The following is a 20,380-nucleotide window of genomic DNA, read 5'->3' as shown; positions in this document are numbered from 1 at the left end:
ACTCGAGCGGAAAATTGCCCTTTTGGGAAAATAGATGGTCTCTAGTGGAGAAGTGCCCGGTTGGGCGAGGAGGGGCGGCCACCGCTTGACCCATTGGACAAATTTGAAAGATGGATACTGCAAATCCAAGGCGAACTTGCAAAGATTCCTTCTGCCTAGTTGACTGTGGAAAATGGTGTCATCTGGTACTCGCGAAGCCGAGTACATCATCAACACCTTGGCGCAAAACGGAGCCTAATTCGGCTCCGTTCACCAAGACCTGTGCAGTGCGGGGGCTTGGAGCACCAACTCACTTGTTCAGTGGCCATTACGCTTGACCTTTATGGGCCCCAACTAACGGCCTGAGTCATTGGCGAAAAAACACCCTTTAATCCACGAACTCAACCAGCAGTTACTGTCTGCTTCAGTGGCCATTACTCCGACCATTGTCGTACGGATCAAACCGGTGATCCTCGCCAGTGGCTGACCCCGGATCTGCATGATGGCACATTCCAAATACTCGGACGTGGAGGTTCGGAGTAGAGGTGCACTGCCATGCCCTTGCGAACTAAACTGGTGGGCAGAGGCGGTCAGTGAGGTGGGCTTCTCGAGGAAGCCAAAAATTATCGCGCGCCCGGGTAGCAAGTATGCCCAGACACGCCCCTTCACGGATATCTGGTGGTGCTCGACGAGCTTCGGTTCAAGTGAAAGCGAAGTAGGGAGCTGTTTTCTACTTCTCTCTATGCATGTGTTTATCGGACCGGCAACTTCTACCGCACCAACCAACCAGGATTTTCGACTTCGATAGATCACGCCTGGTTTAGTTCACATCTGAAAACACACAATGAGTATAGAGCATGTGCAAAACAGATATTGCGGAAAGCGGAAGATACAATGCGAACCTCTGCGCCTCCACGTGGTCGCTTGCTCGTCAGGGTAGCCGTTGCATGTCACTGCACTTTGCGGGATTGCGGGCGACCACGCCGGTCTCTTTTAGCCTGAGGTATTTGGGAACGTAGCATCTCATTACAGTGGTCGAGCCTCATGGCAGATACCCCATTTCTCATTTCTGGTGGTCTCTTGCTGCATGCATGTCGCAAGAAGAAGGCGATTTGCATCCAATGGATGCTTGCCAGCCGGACATCCCGATATCTTCTCTTCTTGCACATAAGCGCGTGTTGGGTTCACCAGGCAAAACTTTGCAATGGCTACTTATGCCTGGCAGTGTCACATTGTTCTTCCAGTTCGAATCAGACTGCACTGCGATATTGTTAAATGGGTATATACAGACACAGAACTCTGCGGGCGGCGAGAGCGGTCCGTTTTCTGCCCCCCCGGGCCGTGGCCATACATGCGAAGCAACGTTGGAGCAACATGGAAATTTGCCTCAACGTTTTCAAACGGAGTTCCGCCCGACTAGTGGTGTCTAGACTCGAAGAGTCTTGCCCATCCATGCTGCAGGCGAAATCGGACACAAGGGGGCCTCTCAGTGCAAGAAATAATGGGACGGCAATAATCTGATAGCATTCAATCCTCGACCATCAGTTGTTGGACCTTTGAGGCAACATATGAATGAGGGTTGAGGCGGAAAGAAAGAGGATGCGCCCTTGTGGTGCTCCGTCAGCAACTTAAATTACCTAGTTTGGCAATAAGGGGGGCCGTCCGCTTAAAATAGATTCGACTCGGCCGAACCCCAGCTTCTTCTGCTCCGGCAAACACCCAGCTACACACGGCCCAGGGGCCTAGTGGCCAAATGAGGGGATGATGGAGGACTGGACGATGAGACCGAACGGGCCAGTGAAGTGGCATCATCTGATCATTTCCTTCACCAAATTATGGACTACAGCAACTATTTTCTTTGCCAAAGGGCCGGATTCGAATCCAGCCCTCTTCGTACTACGGGGGCCGCGATGTCTGAATACCCTGCCCTGTATCCGTACGGATCTAGAAGTTGCTTAGGTCAGTGTATGGTCCCCATGAGATATGATATGGGGACGCTCATAGCGCTAGCAGCTGCAGCAGCATGACAAAAACAGACCGTGCTTCTGATTGGACCGTTCGTAACAGTGCAGAGAGCTGAGGTTCAAAAATCACCACGATGGAGACAAACCCCCAAGCCCAGTCAGCCACTGGAACCCCGCCAAATTCATCGTAGTGGGAGGTATGTAACGATACCGGGGAGTGCTCGAGCAGGGACAATTATGGCTGCCTGATCAGTTCCCGGTTGGAGCGGGACTCATGAAGGGGTGTTTTTTTTTTTTCCCTTTCTGTTTTTGGAGAACTTGAGAAGCCCAACCCAGAACCGACAGGCTTCGCGCGCACATGCGGGCGGTACGGTGGCAGTCGTCTCCTTGATCTGCTATTTCCGGCTCAGCAGCGGAGTTTCTCATGACCTTTGGTGAGGTGATTGACGGCAGTTTCCGGCTTTTTGATGTGGAGTTCCATCCAGGGGAGGCGGACTGCAGTGCCAGGATTCGGCTCCGGGGCGGGACAGGATTGCTTGCTGATCGTCGGTCGCCCGAGCTTAAAGGTTATTTGACGGCGGCAGCACAGGTCTGTTCAGTGCCAGAGCACCTGTGGATCAGGTGAACGGCAGAACAAAACAAAAAAAAAAACCTAGAAGGGGGCATTGGGTGACTTGAGGGCAACGGAGATGCCACCCCTAACGAGAGTCATCTAGCCTGGGCTTGTGCAGATAATCGACGGAAGTAGTAAAACGGCACGGCTCGGAAACGGTTCCCGATTGGAGCCCTAATCCCTTCAAACGTTGCAACCCGAACCCCGCTGGGCCTAATTACTAGTGCGGCGGAATTCCACGACGTCGAACAAACGTCACACATGGCGTTGGTAAACACAGTACCATCTTTGCGGTGCAATCAGACGGACCTTCTTTGAACAACCGTCAACGAGTATTTACCACAGACCGTATTTCAAACCTCTCCGAGACTCTCTTCTCCGTTCTACAGAAACTGTCACAACAAAGGTTATTGTTGCTCAAGCCTTGAACGCACTCAGCTGCGTGTGACTTCGACGCAATTTGCCCTGCACCGACCCAGGCCACACGTCCTAGGCCACACGTAATGGGGCCACCGCTTATCAGATGGAGTTCCGTACCGCTGCGACAAGGGTATGTCACTCTATCTCATCTGTGGGATCCAATAGCCCGCTCTTGCACTGGGGGGGAGGAGCAGACGTATGAAAATACAAAGCCATTCCCGTGTGGTCTAGAAAGTGGGCCACACAGCACTGCACTGCAGAACCAGATCCCACAGCCTGCGCCCAACATCGCCTGCTCGTCCACGTTTACCATCCCCGGATTCAGAAACGACGGGCAAAAAGGTGATGGGATTACTGGGGGAAGATGGCAATCCCCATGTTTCCCCCCTCGCACATTTCACACCACCTTCTCCCGGATTGCGGCGAGATGAATGGCCCCCCGAACCAAAGTACAGTCCCGCTCGGCGTCGTAACACGAAGCACAAGGTTTCTTGACACGCGCGGTTGAACTCTGCGATTGACCAAACCAGACCGGGCCATTCGGCCGTTCTTGACGAAAATTGAGTTGGGGCTTGTCTGCGGGAGCATGATTGTGTATTCCTCTCTCCCTCCCTCCCCTATGCTGGGAAACCCTCGCTACCTACGGTATGCCCGGTCTATGGCCGAGCCAAAGTTTGTTCGGAACCTCTCCGACAATAAAGCATCAACCATCGCGGGAGTCTTGGTGTACCTGAGTAAGGAAGCAAAGCACCCGCTCGCCTTTATCTACAACGAGGACCCGTGGAGGCTTCTATTGTTGGCATTGCGGAGTACCTTAGCCTTAGGCTAGGGCGCTGGGCCAGCCTGGCAAGGCAACGCTCCCCTGCCACATGCACTGGTGCGGTGATCGTGCCGCCGCCCTGCATGCCGTTCGTGGTTCCTACCAAAACTGCATTCGAACAGGATCACGGAAGTGTAAAGCCTCTTGGGACCCTGAGGAAAGATTGACACAGAGTTGTAGACACCCACGACGGCTAGTTCATGTGAGGACGGTGCATCAATAGTCATCACTGTCGTCATACTGCACCGGCACAGCTCGAGATGGGGAGGCTGACATGCTGCCGCATTCCCGAGACTGGCCCGATAATGACTGACTGTTGGTCAGCGAGGAATTCATCATCACGGGCGGGCAAGCGTAGCCGTTGCTGTCGATTGCGCTCAACTTACCTAGCATCAAAGAGACACGACTCCATCCAATTTCGGGATGATGTCCTCTTCGACACTCGATGAGACAATGCAAGGAATACAATGGACGCAAAGTCGCACTAGACATCTCTTCTTCGAGTGGTACGAAAGAAAAGCGACCGAAAGTCGGCGTGCATCAGACGCTGCCGTCGTCCTATGCATACGCCCTTGCCATGCTGGCCCCCCACAGCCATTCGAATCCGAATTGGGCTCCGCCCTTCCGCCGCTAGATTTCCACCAAGAATGAAGCTTCGCTGCTGTGAAGCGATCCGAAAAGGCGGGATTGTGACTGCTACGCTTAGCGGCACCACCTCGTTGGTTTTCCGGTACCCCTCTCCCTGCTCTTGGCCGTGAACGACTCGCAAACAACGAGATAACACCTGCAATTTCGGGGTGTAGCCTTTTCCTTCTTCTTTCCTTCCCCTTACTTTTTAAGAAATAAAAATCAGTAAACTTCCGAGGCTTCGACAGTTATGTTAGACAAGATGGCCTGTCGATAAACGCTTGCGAGGTCAGGGCTGCACAAGTCGCCCTTAGTTCGTGGCGAACATTTGTGTCTGGACACCGAAGCGAGTCTAGCCAACTTGAGGGCACGGCCAGAACAATGTCAAGTCCGTCGTGCAATGTGTATACCGAAGAGGCGAGACCGCGGAGAAGAGTATCTTCGCCCCCACCGTGTTCTCAAGCTTTTTCGTCTTGTAGGGCTGGGACGAATTGATCACCTTGACTATGACACACGGAGAAGATGATTCTGGCTGTGGCGGCGATGCTGTCGTAAACCTACCGTCTGAAGTCTAGCCAGCCACAAAATGGGGAGAGATAAATGGTGGTTACGAGGAGTTGTCCCATCTCACCCTACGAGGCGTCGTCGGCAGGAAGGCTCAGCATCATGCAACGGCGGCAGGTTCAAAGCTTAACGGCGCCGCGTCGGCTGCTCTCGACCCCTCACCTCCTCCGTCTTTGCCCACCGTCTTCCGTCCTACTTATCCTCCCCCGGTAGGATCTGGCTCCGTTCTTGCAAGGGTCCCTTGCAACCTTGTCGCAGCCCGTTCAAGCCGTAACTTGGAGCGCAAATGTAGACAAGACAGCGGGCGGCTGTCTCCAATTCCACCCCTGCCCGCAAATACCACCACCACCACCAACCCATTAGCGTACAAGCTCTTCACCAAGCCCAAATAGGTGGCGGCGACGGCGATTCTTCTCGTGCTCTTCGCTTTCCTTCCCCATCGCGCAACCTTGACCACCACCAGGGGACCAGGAACAGGAGTGTGGACAGGCGGTCGCGCCATGCGCCTAAGCAACCCGGGAAGTGCGCTATCTGGGGTCCAATCCGACAGGTGGCCTGCTGGCTTGCTGCGTTACCGGTGTGTGCATTCGTCGTCCTCAAAAGAGTCTGCCAGAAACGTTGCTTACCTACGTACTTACGAACCACACGCAGGGCCCGGCTTTTGCACATGCGTGCGTGTGGGTACCGCCCTGCTGCTGCTTCCTCAACCCTTCACATAGACTACGTACCGATACCTTGTCTTGGGGAGGGGGGGCATGCCTTCGTGGTGCTTCTTCCACTCCGAGCGCCTTATATAATTCCTCTCAGCCCGGTTGCAAATCCTTATGGCGTAGCTTAGATTGCCTTACACATCACTCTTCAGACACAGATCCAGACCACGCATTGCCCTCCCTTGCTTCTGTATATATCGTCCCAACCCTCATCTTGACCTCCAATCTCTCGCAACTCGCGTCAACATCAAACCTGGCCTGCTCGTACACTAGCCACCTATCTCAACCTACCATCCCCATCCTTGGCTCCTCCGGCACCCAATTGCTACACATGGATCACTCGCTGCCGCTCAACATGTACGACGACGTGGATGCCTTCTTGGACATGGACGCGCCCTATATCTATGATGAGCCTGAACAATATCTGGACACAGCCAGCTCATCTGAGTCTACGAGTCCCATCATGTCAAGCGTGAGTTGGCTCATCTCGAACTTCGGGGACATAGACTGACTTAAACTCGCCCTAGTTTGATACGACCTTTGTGAATGACTTCAATGGCGTGGACCAGAGCATGTATCCCAGCCCCATGAGCTCGAATCGCGACACAGCATCACCGCAACCAACTTCGGACGATAAGGCGACTACCGCCAAAGCACCCGCCAAGAGGAAGCGCGAGAACCGCTATAAGAATGCCCCGCCATCAGTCCTTTCGGTAAGTCTCGAACCTTCCTCGGCATGCCGCCATGTGCCCCCCCCCCCCCCCCCCCCCCCACAAATAGCGCTGCTTTACAAGACCCTTCGGCTGTAGACTAACACATCCTGTTCTTTGTAGCGCCGTCGGGCACAGAACAGGGCCTCGCAACGCGCGTATCGCGAGCGCAAAGACCAGCGTATCAAGGACCTCGAGGTCATGCTTTCCGAGCAGAAGCAGAAGAACGATTCCCTCGGTCAAGCCTACTCGTCCCTTCATGCCGAGTACCTCAAGCTCCGGGGCTTGCAGTCGAGGACGCAACAGGTTCCGCGGCAACACACTGCACCACCAATGTCTTACGACGCAACCGCTGCCGCCGCCGCCGCTCACATGGTCATGCCCACGCATACAGGGACAATGGATTTTGCCGACAACATGTATATGTTTCAAGATATGCAGAGTTATACCCTTTGAGCGGGGTATATATCTGACTGTGGCTAGAAAAGTAATGGACACGTACGGCAAGGAAACATACGCAAAGGCTGACTCTCTGTTGATTTTTCTGGCGAGATGAGTCTTGCTGCTTTGTCTTACTGGGGTCTTGGAAAGGAGCAATGGGATTACGACGGTCACGCAAACAAACGAACGGAAAACGACCGATTGGTTCTACGGACATGGGGGCTCGACTGATTTTGATGCTCTGGTTCTTTGGGTTTGGTTCTTTTTGTTTCTGGGTCCCGGCGTGCTTGATTCCTTTGGCTGGCTCTGTTACTAGATGGCGAGGTATCGGCAGGCAGGCATCGGGTCCATGTTGTTGTCATGGCGTTTCTTTGGGTGTGGAGTTCTTTTGTTTTGTTTCTTTGAATTGACGTTTATCCTCGAGAGAAGCTCGCTGCAGTTAATTGCCACAATGCGCGAAGGTGGGGGGGGGGGGGGGGGGGGGGGGAGGGCTGACCTTGACAATCGTGCGCACATACTCGAGGATGTACAAGATGGAAAAGGCTTAAGGGAGATAGTCGAGAAAGAAAGCATGAATAAAAAACACGTGAGAATCCTATCTTCACAAGCACTGCCAATCCAAAGAATCTCGAGGGACTTCTTGTCTGCCAGGGCCACCTTGGTGGAGGACGACCCCGCAACTCGATAACAGGATCTCGGTCTGAGTAACCGAAGAGGAGACCACCAGGGAATCCGGGGTTTGGCCTCTGCTTCTCTCGTTCTGGGAACCTTGTTTGTTGGATGAGGTTATAAATATCGCCATTACACGACGAGAGTGCGGGGGTCGTGTTCCCAATCGGACGGGGAACGAAGTGGTTCGACCGACTGGGGACCTCCCGAAAGGATGGCAGGTTTGCTGTCTAAATTTCCTAGGTCGGGCCAAAAGCTGTGTGTGTGCCAGGGCCATCTCAGGATCAGCCCCGTTCGTGTAGAGTTCCTCCAAGCTTTCGGGCGCCTTCAAACCGCATGTAGGAAGGCTTGGCCTGCTCTTCGTCGTCTCCTTTGATACCAGATCTGGCTTCACCGGCAGCACAGCAACCCTGTCTTCAGCCCTGTAGGGGGGGTCACCGTGGTCGTTGGGTGTTAGTTACTCAGCATCGCCTCACGTCAGCACCCTGTTTCCCTGCCGTTATCCACGAGGGCGAACATTTTTAGTGTCGTGCCTTCGCCGCTTTGGGGTCCACGGTATGGATCTCGGAGCCAAATCCGGGGTCTTGGGATTTTTGGGGGTTCACTTGACGCGCTGGATCCTCAGAATGATCATCTCTTTTAAGCTTCCATGGCTCTCGACGGTCCGTTTACTGAGCGCATGTGAGGCAATGGAGCTTGCAGGCCCAAGCCTCCCTCCGTGCGGAGACCTTGACGTGAGCACCATGGGAAACAAGCTTTTTCTAAGATTGGAATGACAGTTTGCAAGCGCCGCTTGAGGTGAAACAAGTGGCTGTGGGGGGTAGACGCGGCTGGGCTTCGTGTGCGTGGTTGCTCCCGTGAACGTGTGGCAATGTTTGAGATGATCCGAGAAGCTGGGTTTGCGAGCTTACGTTGATGGTCGTTGATGAACGGCCCGGCGTGGCGTGGCATGGCCGTGCGAGTTCAGCTCGACAGGAATGACAAAAGTAAATCTGTGGAGGTACGGGGATTCCGGGCACGAGCCCGGGAAGGTGTGAGAGTCGGACGCTGCAGATGGGCGTGGACACGGTTCGCGGTCAGTTCGAGTCTGGTATCCTATGACTTGCCTGCTTGCTAATCTATTGCCGTATCGGGGAACCATGCAGCTTCATGCCATCCACGTCTTTAAAGAAATTGCGTCGCGGCCGGTTTTCTCCGCGTAAATGATGTCAGTCTGGGGGTTTCCCCATGCGAGGCAAACGAGGTTTCCTGCGCCATTTCCATGCGATCGGGGAATACGCAATACGGGTTTCGGCATGCTACGTTGCTCTCAGCGGTGATGTTCTGTGTGCTGTGCCGCACATGCGCTGCGGGTTCTCGGCATGTCGGTGTCGCCGAGGATGGATGAAATGACAGAGTCGGGCCGGGTGAAGCTGATTGCTCTCTTACCAAAGGGATAAAAAAAAAAATTCAAGTTCACCATGTTCACTGTACTGACCTCGGAGGGAGGGGAACAGCTCAAACGGTGACTTATTCCTGGAAATCATCCGAAGGGGGGAAAGGGGTTGAGACAGATGTGCAGACGCCAGAAGGTATTCCACCAAAAACAAAAACAAAAACTCGAAAAACCTGTGTGCGAGCGCCAGTAGTTGGTTGGCACGCCGATCCGAAGCCCTTTGGCCCTATCCTGAAGTTAACAGTGTGACCCTATCATCGCATTCGATGCTGTTTATAGTCGCTTGTAGAAGCCCTGGCTGTCGACATTGAATGAGTTGCCATGTCCTACCAGTAAACATCTGAACCACCCGCTTTTGTGCCAGAACCGAGCTCAATGTTTCGGGAACGTCCCCTAAAACGTCTGGACGCCAATTTGTGTTTCGAGCAGCGCTAAGGCTTTGGTCTAGGAATGGTAAGTTCATTGTCAAAACAACACGGCTCCCAGTTTCCATCTTCGCGATGGACTCTTTATGGTCTGCGACGCGGCCTAGAGATAGAACGCTATCTCGGCAGTCATCAGGAAACCCGCGCTGGAATGTCGTAAAACTGTTCTTAGAGCCTCTCTGGACGACGTGCGTCAAGTTGCAACCATCGCGCCCGGTGTCTGTTGTGCGAGCCTTTTGCCCCCCGGAAACCGACTTCACCTCCAGCTATCGCCCCAATTCTACGAGAAATTTGTTCGAAGCCGTTGCTTACGAGATTTTATCTCTAGATGTGTTGGTAAGGAGAGAGTTCCATCTGCAGACGTGGTTCTTTACTCAGCTGTCGTAGGCCCATGAACCATGTGATGACAGGAAGTAATGACACTAAATGGGCTGCTGTTATGCGGAATCAGCCCTTCTCAAGGGTGTCAAGTTGCTATCAGTATAGAGAAGGCAAGTATCAAAGGCCAATGTATCTTGGCCTTCTTGTGTTCAAGGAGCTAATGCAATCTTCTTCTCGCAGCTCACAGTCGTCAGCAGGAGAGACTACCAGATAAACAAAAGCATTAGTTAATGAATAAGAGACCATATACACAATGACAATCCACTCAACAGAAAACCACATGACAGTTAACTCATGCAATGAAGGGAAAGATGGCGGATGTCACTCGGCAGCTGGGGTGAGAGTGAGGACATGAACCTCAGCACTGGTAACAAACCGCAAAGACTTCTCTTATGCACTCAGTAACATACATTTGACCGCAGTTGTGTTGTTATGGAAGCATTTTCAAGCGAAGTACAGAGCCGTCGGTCACATTGTCATAGTCGATGCAGCCTCGGTTGCCCCTGATCACTCGCCTCTCAGCGTGTTTGCCATTGTCTACCTATCTCCTGACAACGTGCCGTGTTTCGAGTCATATGAATCTAGGAGGCTTCAGTCCACTGGCTGTTCTAAAACAAGGTTATATACACCTAACCAGTTCCGATAACTTGAATAGTCGCGATGGACACACTCATATTTCCAACCTAAGAAGACATTACGACACATGTTCATATCGTGCCAGTTGGGCGTGTCGAGATTTGAAGAAAAAGTAAGCCCATCTCCCAGATTGAGGCATTTGTCATCTCCCAGTCCATTGTCGAACCAAAACGAGGCAGAAAGAGATCTAGAGCTGCATTTTCGATGATTACACGCGGGTGTCATTGAGGCCATTTGTCTCTATCTATGGTGTGGTGATATAGAGTCGAACGTTCTCGAACATGTTACTCTAAGCTTGCCTCACCGTGGACAATCACAGAGCAGTGTTCTTCTCTTCGAACACTTATTATTACTGACACAGAATATTAGCAAGTGACTTTCTTATCAAGCTGGAGACACCATGTTACTTTGCGAAGCCTTTGGAAGAGACTTGACAACGGAGCATTGCATTTCTTCATCTGGGAGATTTCAGGCTGCTTGCAAGAGCGGTTCTCAAGCATGGCGACATCTGAATAACTGAGCGGCGGCACTTGAGGCACAATGCAAGTTGAGGGCTGACATTTGCAACGTGTCCTCAACATAGATAGGCTGAATCGGAGATAGCTGTTGATAGTACTGAGGCGACTAGAGTCTTATTCAGCGTCTCCGACAACAACGGTGGTCGGTGGTAAGCTGGTCTAGAACCTTCGAGCCGGCATCACCTCAACAAAGATCCACGTCGTGCTTCTTGTGTCGTCAAACGAAGGGTGATAATCGCGCGATCTGAGCTCGGGCTCTTGCCATGCCCTGCGAGAAGCTCGAGTCAACTTGAGAGTCGTGTGTTGTGGAAATTGGGCGAAGGTTCGATGACTCAGTGGCACGACGACGTATCTACTTGGTGCTACTTACCGTTTCCGGACTGCCCACAAGGCGTGGCGAATCGTCATGATACAACCTGGAAGCTTGGCTCACTCGATAGACCACCAGCACTGACGGGTCGGGACCTGCCGATGTGCGGAAGAGGGTGCAAAAGGAATCGGTTAGCATGATGATCACGGGACCTGTGGGGAAGCCGAGACCCCGCCGGTTGCCAGCAGCATGCTTCGTCAATATCGCGGACCCCGCCTCAGAGGCGGTTCACAAGATGGACAATTCTCTCTGGCTTGCCTACTACCTATCTGATTGTCCACCTATTTGACTCTCATGACTCTTGCAATAGCAAAAATCTTGGAAACACCCGCTCCTCCGTCACTGACGTGACTTGACATCCACAATTGGTGACTGCACACGTGCATTGTAGGGGTCCTCAGACCCAAGAGCACTTGAACAAGTTAGCTGATCGGACTAGACAGAGTCAAGAGGTCCGATGGTCGAGCCTCGGTACGGAGCCGGAGGCCGTTTGAGCTGATCGGGGGGAACCGCCGTTAGCCGACGAATGAGACGGCAGCATTGAGAGGAATGCGGCAGGTAAAATGTGAACCACGTCAAACGCGCTGTCATGGCGGTTGACCTGTTAGTAGATCAGAGGGGCTAAGGGCACAGACGGCGGAGAACCGAATTGCGCGAGTCAAGGGGGTATATTCTGCTATCGTTCTCGGGACGTTCAGTCTTTGCGTCGTATCGAAACAGCGGCAGAAAAAGCGGGCAGATGACGAGTCTCCTAGGCAGAAGTTTGGTGTGCTGATGATGACCCATATGAGAGGTGCAGTCCAAAAGCATTGCGACATCAATGGAATGGTGACTGACATGGCGGGCAGATGTTCGCTTCGAGGGAGCTCCAGAAAGCTCTCCGACTGGACCGAGTGGGCCCCATTGGTCAATTGGATGTGGCTCGGCGACCTGACGAGCTTGGCGGGTTCAGGGGTTTTGGGGACCGAGATTGAAACGCGGAACTCCAGTCATACGGGTCATGTCCAGCAAGATGCATCAGCATTCCAGACTTGTTGAGGAAGAAATGGTTTGGGGGGAGGATCCGGAATCGGGGCAGGAACTGGCCAGCTGACGATGGAGAAGACCCATCAGAGCCCATTCCCCATCGTTGAAGCTGAGATTATTGTCGTGGAGCTTCGTATGGTCTCTGTAGGTAGGCAGATGTCACTTGTGTAACTTATGACAAACGCAACTGGGAGAGAGTGCGAGGAGCGGCAGTCGCCGAGCGTAAGTATGGTCATGTGCCACGTCGCTGCAGACTGTCACGATGGAGTCGTTGCAAGGAGCCATGCTCGGGCCAAAACGGTCGAGCTGCCACATGGCCCTAAGATGAAGCGAGGGAATAACAGCCTCAGCCACGCCCGGCGGGTTCTTTGGGCCATCCGACGTCGGAAACCCGCAGCACAAACGACACGCTTTTTGGTATTCGGCGGCAGGTGTCCTTAGGCTGATGTCAACGGTCAAGGAAAGGCCGGAGGTGTCGATATTCAAACGGGTGGGCGGTAGTAACGATAGGAGCAGGAAGCCGGCATGGGACCCTGACGATGGGCAGTTTACTCCGAGTTGCGGCGTCGAAGTGGCTCGATGGCTTGTCGGAGCAGGGGTTCGCGGGTACCGGTCGCATGCTGCACCGGTACTTGCGTAGCTGCTGCGGCTAGGTGAGTCGGAACAGGTAGCGAGCTAGCGGCGATTGGTACTCTATGTACCCACTACCCCGCAATCTGGCCACCAGTCCCAGCTGCGCGCTGGTACCTGAGACCCCGGATCCTGAGTGGGCCCCCTTTGCGTCACTCTGCTCCCGTGGTCGAAATGGAAGGGGGAACTACTCTGCAGGAAAGGCTGAGGAAAGAATAACGAGAGCGATCTGCTGCTTCCAACGGGGTCACCACCGAAAGAGTCGGTCAAGATGCTATTATGTCAAACAAAGAATAACAAAAAACAGATTCAAAAAGAAATGGCCGATATCCCAAAGAAAGACGGCTACGCCAAGGACAGGCCAAGCAAGAACATAGGTGGTGCCATAGATCAGGTAGAGAGAGGGAGCAGGCAAAGGAGAACATATGCCTGCCTGACCAACAAACAATTGCAAGAAAGCTCAGCGGCATACCTATGGAGGTTTACTCTGGCGTCAGTCCACGCCCATCTCCCCTCTCCTGGGGGTGGGAAGGCAGTTCAAGCCGGCCGGCCCCCGATGCAGCCCACTTTCTGCATCGTTGCTTCCCTTGCAAGTTGCAACAAGCCCCTCCGCTGCAGCAGGTCACGCGATCCGGCTTTCTCTACCGATCCATCAAAGGACCCAAACCCCCCCAACCCAGGCTTTCCGGACCTGCGAGATGCAACCCGCCCTTGCTCTGCACCTCATTGGGCAAGCTGTCTGATGATCGCGTGATGTGATAGGCTGTCATATCTCTCGAGCCTTCGACCTTTAAAAGCATCCCGCGCAGGTCTCCTCGTCTACATATCTTCCCCTCTCCCCCCTCCATCCTCACCTTCCATCGACAATTCACCAACGAGCTTCTCTCTCCAATCCATCAAATCAACTCATCAACGACGATCCCTTTCCTGGGCATCATCAACAACAAACACTCGACCATCATATCCATTCCGCTTAACCGAGTCTTTCCAAACAACACGTACAACGATTTCACCTCACTAACTACCAATTACTCCAACAGTACGTAACCCTCCTCGCCCTCTCGCTTCTCAAAAGCTCTCATCTGCCCCGCACCACAATCACTCTCCTGTAACGTCCTTCAACCCTCCTTCCCTTTCACCAATTTACGTCCCTCGAGATGACCACAGATGTTCCAACCCCATTGACATCCATACCCAAAAATCCATTTTGACAACAGCCAATTGCCTGTCTGATACATGGGTATTCATCTTACTAACAACTTCCCCCCAGTGACTCGCTCTCACAAGTTCAACGACCGTGACCATGCTGGTTTGGCCGACGGAACTGCTTCCCCCCAGGAGCACCTGCCTCGCTACTTCGCAAAGCACGGTCACGAGGGTGTCGACCCCAAAAAGGTGAAGAAGAACGGTGGTGGCAGAAGTAACTGGTATGTTTGGACCCCTTTCTACTCCATTTACACGCACCTCTATTCCGCTTGGCGTGTCATAGCACCGACCTATGCCCTCAAAGACTGTATTGCCTTCGTTTGATACAAAGTTCGTCTGGCTGATATGACTGCCTAGGGGCAACGCCGGCGAGGAGGTCGTTGACGAGGACTTCCGCTTCACTAACGCTCGCCGCCGCACAAACAGCAGTGGCTTCGCCGACAACATCGCGGCTTTCAAGACCAAGTTCGATGTCAACGAGCCTGAGCCCGTCTTCGAGGAGTCTGTCCACGGCCCTGCCGAGGAGGACGGCGAAGACCTCACCAAGACCGAGTCTTCCGAGAGTGGCCGCTCCTCGGCCTACGGTGACGACAAGGTCATCAAGCACTAATCTGTGACATCTCACTTACTACAATGTCTTCAACTCGTGTGCATTCCCTCTCGTAACCGCTGTTTCCGGCACGGCAGTCATCTTACCCACGGCTTCCCTTATCTTGGGGGGAGTTTCACCACAACAATTTAAACAAAACACACCTTGCAAAGGAGGGCAGGTAGTAGTATATGCTTCTGGTTCTATGCTTCGGGCAGATTCGGCGACATACGGCTTTGTATTATGAGGAAACCGGAGACGGGGATCAAATGGGAATCCTCGCTCAAAGATTGACTGCCTCGGCGGCGGATGACAGCATGCATCACGAACTCTCATGACCTGGCGACGAAAAGTGTCGCTTTTGTATTATCAAACCAAAAATGGCCCATGATCTTGAGAATAGATCCATGCCTTGTAACACTTTGAGATTCCTCGTCGTCTTGTGAAGCTTGACTTGCATCTTGGAGTGCTGTAACTGATGCTTTGATGCCCCCACCACTACCCAGCTGGGTTTGAAGCTTTTGTTTGGTTAGGATTGAGGCCGCCTGCACCCCCTCTCACTTTGCATCCCCTCACGGCCAGCCAGGTACCAATGACGAACCTCAACACTGCCTGGATTTGGCACCAATACTGGTTTCCCATCACAACACTAACTACTATTTCCCTTTAGGAGCATGGACAATGGCCGCTCCGACTTATAGATGGTGATGGTAAGATATATAGATTTCATCACCTAGCCATGTACGTTTTTGTTCTTCGCAAACCTCCTGGTATTCTTGAGCAAAGTTCACCATCCTACACTTGAACCCCTAAATGGGTAGCGTCCTCGTCATGACCCCTCATCTGGGGATAGAGCCCAGTGGGTATACACCACCCTGACGAAACAAATGACTGCAACCCCCGCTTTTGGCCACTCTCTTCAGAATATGGCTCTTCACCACTCGACTCCGAGTACGCATAGCCGCTTAACAAACGGAGACTAGCCGAATGTCAACGTAAGACGAGCGTACAGCATCTGCTCCTCCAGTATTCTGAGTCCATTGGTCTCCATCATAGTAACTTCTCTCCATGAAGAAGGCGAAACTACGGGAGCAGGAGACATCTTCGCCCCATCCAGTGTCTCCGGCTCCGGTCTCGGGGGGTTGGACATGGTGGGGGGGAAGAAGAGCTCGCTCCAGGCCTCGTCACTCCAGACAAGCTTCCCCTGAACAACGCATCCTGTTTCGTCTGCCAGAGTACCCATTATACGGGGGTTTAGAACGAGAGGATTCTCCTTCATGCAATTCTTGCACGTCGCGGATGATTGGTTTGCATATAGGGGTACTCCACAACTAAGGATGAACGACTAATGAGCTTCTAAATCCTCTACAATAACGAACACATCGGGAAGAAGAGAACTCACCACTCTGCACTGCACATCATATCTCTTCGATGGAGCTCCAGCAGGTTGAACTCAAGAATGGCAAGATTCAATTTGCCGGTAAAGTCCGTGTCCGGGTCGCTACGGGCGAAGTCGTCCACTTCGGCAAGGGTAAAAAGAGGCCGGAAGGGACCATGAACAGCGTTCTCTGCATCCCAGAGGCCTTTCGGGAAAGACAAATACACGCCCTCCTTCCTGACTCTGTTCTTCACCCATTCTCGAAGCCACTTGGCATCCTGGAAGTCTGGATCAACATCAACGAGTGTGTTGTAGTTTAGGCTGATGCCTGCGCTCCAATGCATTGGCTTCGTGTCTCGCGGAGGCACGAGCTTTGGACTCGTAAGAAGCAGAATTGTTTCGCTGGGCTTCCATAGCTTCGCGGAATTGGCTTTGTCCTCCCAGAGAGTCAGGACGCAGCTGGCGGTGTCGTCATAAACTGTAATTTCGAGCAGCGCAACCTCTCTCGTGCGGTCTTGTATCATGATAAGTTTGCGGGCGCCGACGTTCTTGACACAGACCAAGATGCGAGCTCCCTGGATGTCATGTCCTGTCTTGAGGTATTGGCCTAGAGTCATGAGGCCAGGGAGCGGCTTCGGGTTCTGCGTGTCGATATCATCATACTCTAGGGGGGCCCGGCACAGTCGCTGGTTCTGTGGAGTATCGGGCAAGAACTGAATGAACTGTTTCGTACCTGCGTCTGACGGGTTGATTGGCGTGTACATCGTCACAAAGGGAATGTTCCCATGATTCGGACCGGCCGCGGTACTTGCCCAACTAGCCCAGACGGTGACGAGCTTTCCTATAATCAAAAGAGAGGCCGGTATGCCAATAGGAATAAGCCTGACCTATGTAGAATTTAGCCACTGTAGCGTTCGGGTAGCAGCACAAGTATGTACCCCTATAGCGCCGGTGCCATCTGCGACAACTAACTGATGTGCCGGACGGCTATAGGTGTTCTTGGTGCCAAGGAAAGCCGCAGCGTAGTTGACAATGCGACCAGTGAAGCGGATGCAGGTTGGGCCCGGTTGGATATGGCCGATACAGACCTTTTCGTAGACCTCTGTTGGATTCCATGGACGCTTCAAAGGGTTATGTCCGGCCTCGACCTCTGCCTGTGTGAAAGCAACATCATTCGTTGATGACTTCATGGCCAGGGTGATTTCTGACGAAGGCAGGGGCTCCTTTTGATAAAACGCTTGGATGGAGAATGTTGACATTGTTAGACAAGGAACTGTTAAGAAAACAGTGGAGATGCTTCGATACGGAAATACAATCAGAATGAAGGTTGACTCATTGGGCGTAATATTTTTCGTCGAAATGTGCCTTGAAAGGGAAACGAACCCAGTCCCTCCTGGGGAAGGGGGCAGGCAAGGAAAAGGGGTATTGAGATATTCGAGGGAAGGGGCACCTCCATCCTCGTGCCTGCCTCGTCATTGGTGTCGGCACATCTTCCCAACTCCACGACTTTTACGGAGATATATCATTCGGAATATGGCCTGAAATACCAAGGCAACCAACCGAGCATGTGAAGTGATTTTAGGAGGGGTTCGAAAGGAAGAAGACACTTTGAGAAGGCTTGTTGGGATAGATGCTGCATAGTCAGTAGAGGAGGGTCACCCCGAAAAGGCCGCATGCCACAGGCTGAGAGCCGCCCAGAAAAAAAGTTTTCTCATTTGATATATCGTGGGAATTGTGTGCGCGAATGCTTTAAATCTCTGTGTCTTCCATGCGGATTATCTCCCTCCTTCCCTCAGAATGTTCAGCGTTCTCGAAAATATTTCTTCACTAATAAAACCCCAACCTAACGACCAAGTCCCATGTACCAATGCCTATAGGCACGAACAGGATATCACTTTGTCGTAGCTCCTAACGCCTGCGTAGTGTTTCCAATTGCCATCCTATAACCGGCACTTTTGGTTGTTGTTGGTGTACGCTGCTAGCGAGCATGGCATCTCTCCACCTTTTCAATCCACGAGCCTTTGCCAAATCAAGTTCATATAACTTTACACATTCTGTTTCCAGGGCGCTCTGACTACCTACCTCCGTGTGGATACTGCTTGGTCCGACATCGCGATGGAGGAGCGTGAGGGCGACGATGATCTATGGCTTCGAGACATGCTATCCTTGGCGCTCCCCGCCTCTAATTCTGTCATTGCAAACAAACTCGAAGAGTCGTGAGCCTCGACCGCAGACTTTCCGGCGTATACGACATTTTTGGAGTTCTGCGGAGCCGGTTGGAGGTCGGTAGTCGAGCACTCCGGAACCGGGACGCGAGAAATTCGATTACGGCTCCGGCTCCGGTCCTCCTCGTTTGAGGGAACTGCATACTTTTTTGAATTGTGGCGCTCGGTGAGCTTCCCGAAGAGCCTCGGGAACGACTTTATGAGAATGAGACGCATAGCCGGCATACAGCAGCAGACTATCCCGGTAGGGACCTCGAGACATGTCCAAAAGGCGATTCCATATTGATCCCATGTAGGGTTCTTAGAATTCGCGAAGCGAACCAGCGACTGGAGTCTCAGAATGCTGATAATGGTTACGCTGAATGTTGTTAGGTCGCCGTGCTCGAATGGAAATAACGTGAATAACTTACAAAGTACCGACACAGAACATGAGCGTAACGGCGATCTTCTTCCACCAATGAAGATTCAGAGTCCGGATCCTTGACAGGGGCAGGAAAAGCATCCAAAGATCCAAAGCAATGCTGATGATGGCGTTCACCCAGGGAACCGCATTGATGTTGATACAAGTGCCCTTTCCCTCGCCATCCCACCTCGTCCAGTAGAACGAGATAGGGGTACATTGGAAGACGCCGACGAGGACGAAGACGACAGTGTTGACAGCGTTGAAGACAACCGTGGCCCATAAAAGGGTTCTAAGGCCGGCGCGGTCAAAGATGCGCATGTAGAAGCATAAGATTGCCATCTTAACCAAGCCCATCTGGATGAAATACATGGGCTCCAAAAGGTAGAACCAATAACCGAAACTCTCGATTTGACGTGGCGTAAGGGTCCATATGTCCTTGCCTAACCCGGCGGGAATTAGGCCGACAACGTTGATGATGAAGGACGGAAGAACAGCGAGGTAGGCTAGCAAAGTGAAAAGGTCATCGAGTCCGAGCTGTGCCGACGAGAAGGACTTGTATATCAAGCGGGCAGCTACAACGAAAGTAGTAAGACCTAGTAATACCCAGGTCAAACGAGCATACTCCGGGCTATGGTCCCTCTGGGGTCTGTTGCAGGTTGTCTCGAAGACGTTCTTGGCATCTGCTTCGCTGTTAGCCCGTTTTCCAGGGACCTTGGAAGGCACCGCAACTAACGGAGAGCATCTTTAATGGGGCATGCTGATGTTATACAGCCCTCGGTCGTGGATTCAAATTGCGAATCAGAGCAGACGCAAGTCGCGTTCGTCGACACACACGGTGAGCCTTGGACTGCCGACAGAATACAAGCAACCTGAAGAGCTGTAAGAAAAGCTACAGAGAGAGTGTGAGCTTCAAAAGAAGCGCGGAGCTTACGGCGCAAGTAGGAAGCTGTGCTACAGCATCTGTGATGCTGTTGACTTTCTGGGCTGCCACTAAAGACACTGGTAATGCTAGGAGTGTAAACACTCCGAATGTGAGAGACGTCAAGAGCCGCATGATGCCCGATGTATGCCCGTAGTCTCGTTGAACAAGTCTCGGACGCCGTTCCGGGATCCTGGATCTCGTAAGAGGATATGTTTGTCGTTTTGAGGAGCAGGAATGACATACCAAAACCGTGATCCCGTTCTACGCAATCGTCCAAACATGGAAAAAGGACCCCATGAAAGGGGGAAGTGTGGGCGTTGCTGACAGCATTTAAGGGTAGCCAGGAGTCATGTTTCGGGAGTTACAACCCGGAACTCCTTTCAGAATAACATGATGTGCCGCATGCGATGGTCAAGTCTGGCGTGCGCCACGCCGAGCCAATACTAACAAGGCGCGCGAGGCGGCCGCCCTCTAGCTCCTTCACGTGGTGGATGCGCTGCTAGAGCATGACGAAATCGCAATAGAGCGTAGGCGGGCCACTGCTTCCGGTAAGACTAGTGGCAGCTACCTTTTCTCTAACGGGTGTAAGGGGTTCGAGACAAGGGTGAGCACACTATAGCAGCCGGCTTTTGACAGGCAGAACACTTTTCGACCCCTCCTCTCCGCTTGCTCGAGGAACCAGGCGCCGGGCTAGGATAGCTCCTCGACGACGGCCATCC

General features: G+C 52.7%; 5 protein-coding genes across 5 annotated transcripts; 2 read left to right on the top strand and 3 right to left on the bottom strand.

Moving 5' to 3' along the window:
• Positions 1-6,028: 6,028 nt before the first annotated feature.
• Positions 6,029-6,863, top strand: CH63R_08998 (bZIP transcription factor; the record flags this gene model as incomplete). The annotated part of the gene is made up of 3 exons (XM_018303972.1): positions 6,029-6,169; positions 6,225-6,410; positions 6,531-6,863. 3 exons carry the CDS (start codon positions 6,029-6,031, stop codon positions 6,861-6,863), a joined length of 660 nt encoding a protein of 219 aa, XP_018155995.1.
• A 5,008-nt stretch (positions 6,864-11,871) lies between these two features.
• Positions 11,872-12,216, top strand: CH63R_08997 (uncharacterized protein; the record flags this gene model as incomplete). The annotated part of the gene is given in 3 exon segments (XM_018303971.1): positions 11,872-11,885; positions 11,894-12,075; positions 12,131-12,216. Coding segments are annotated over 3 exon segments (282 nt in total).
• Positions 12,217-16,131: 3,915 nt separating this feature from the next.
• On the bottom strand, positions 16,132-17,370 carry CH63R_08996 (uncharacterized protein; the record flags this gene model as incomplete). The annotated part of the gene is made up of 2 exons (XM_018303970.1): positions 16,132-16,998; positions 17,050-17,370. The coding sequence occupies 2 exons, from the start codon at positions 17,368-17,370 to the stop codon at positions 16,132-16,134; spliced, it is 1,188 nt and encodes a 395-aa protein (XP_018155993.1).
• An 819-nt stretch (positions 17,371-18,189) lies between these two features.
• CH63R_08995 (CFEM domain-containing protein) lies at positions 18,190-19,481 on the bottom strand (the record flags this gene model as incomplete). Its single annotated transcript, XM_018303969.1, has 3 exons — positions 18,190-18,694; positions 18,747-19,419; positions 19,451-19,481. 3 exons carry the CDS (start codon positions 19,479-19,481, stop codon positions 18,190-18,192), a joined length of 1,209 nt encoding a protein of 402 aa, XP_018155992.1.
• A 147-nt stretch (positions 19,482-19,628) lies between these two features.
• On the bottom strand, positions 19,629-19,942 carry CH63R_08994 (CFEM domain-containing protein; the record flags this gene model as incomplete). Its single annotated transcript, XM_018303968.1, has 2 exons — positions 19,629-19,851; positions 19,905-19,942. 2 exons carry the CDS (start codon positions 19,940-19,942, stop codon positions 19,629-19,631), a joined length of 261 nt encoding a protein of 86 aa, XP_018155991.1.
• Between the last annotated feature and the right edge of the window lie 438 nt (positions 19,943-20,380).

This window comes from Colletotrichum higginsianum, chromosome 6 (genome assembly GCF_001672515.1).
Source record: "Colletotrichum higginsianum IMI 349063 chromosome 6, whole genome shotgun sequence".
NCBI lineage: Eukaryota > Fungi > Ascomycota > Sordariomycetes > Glomerellales > Glomerellaceae > Colletotrichum > Colletotrichum higginsianum.
The sequence above is the reverse complement of the archived record's forward strand: the minus strand, read 5'-3'. Positions and strand labels throughout refer to the sequence as shown.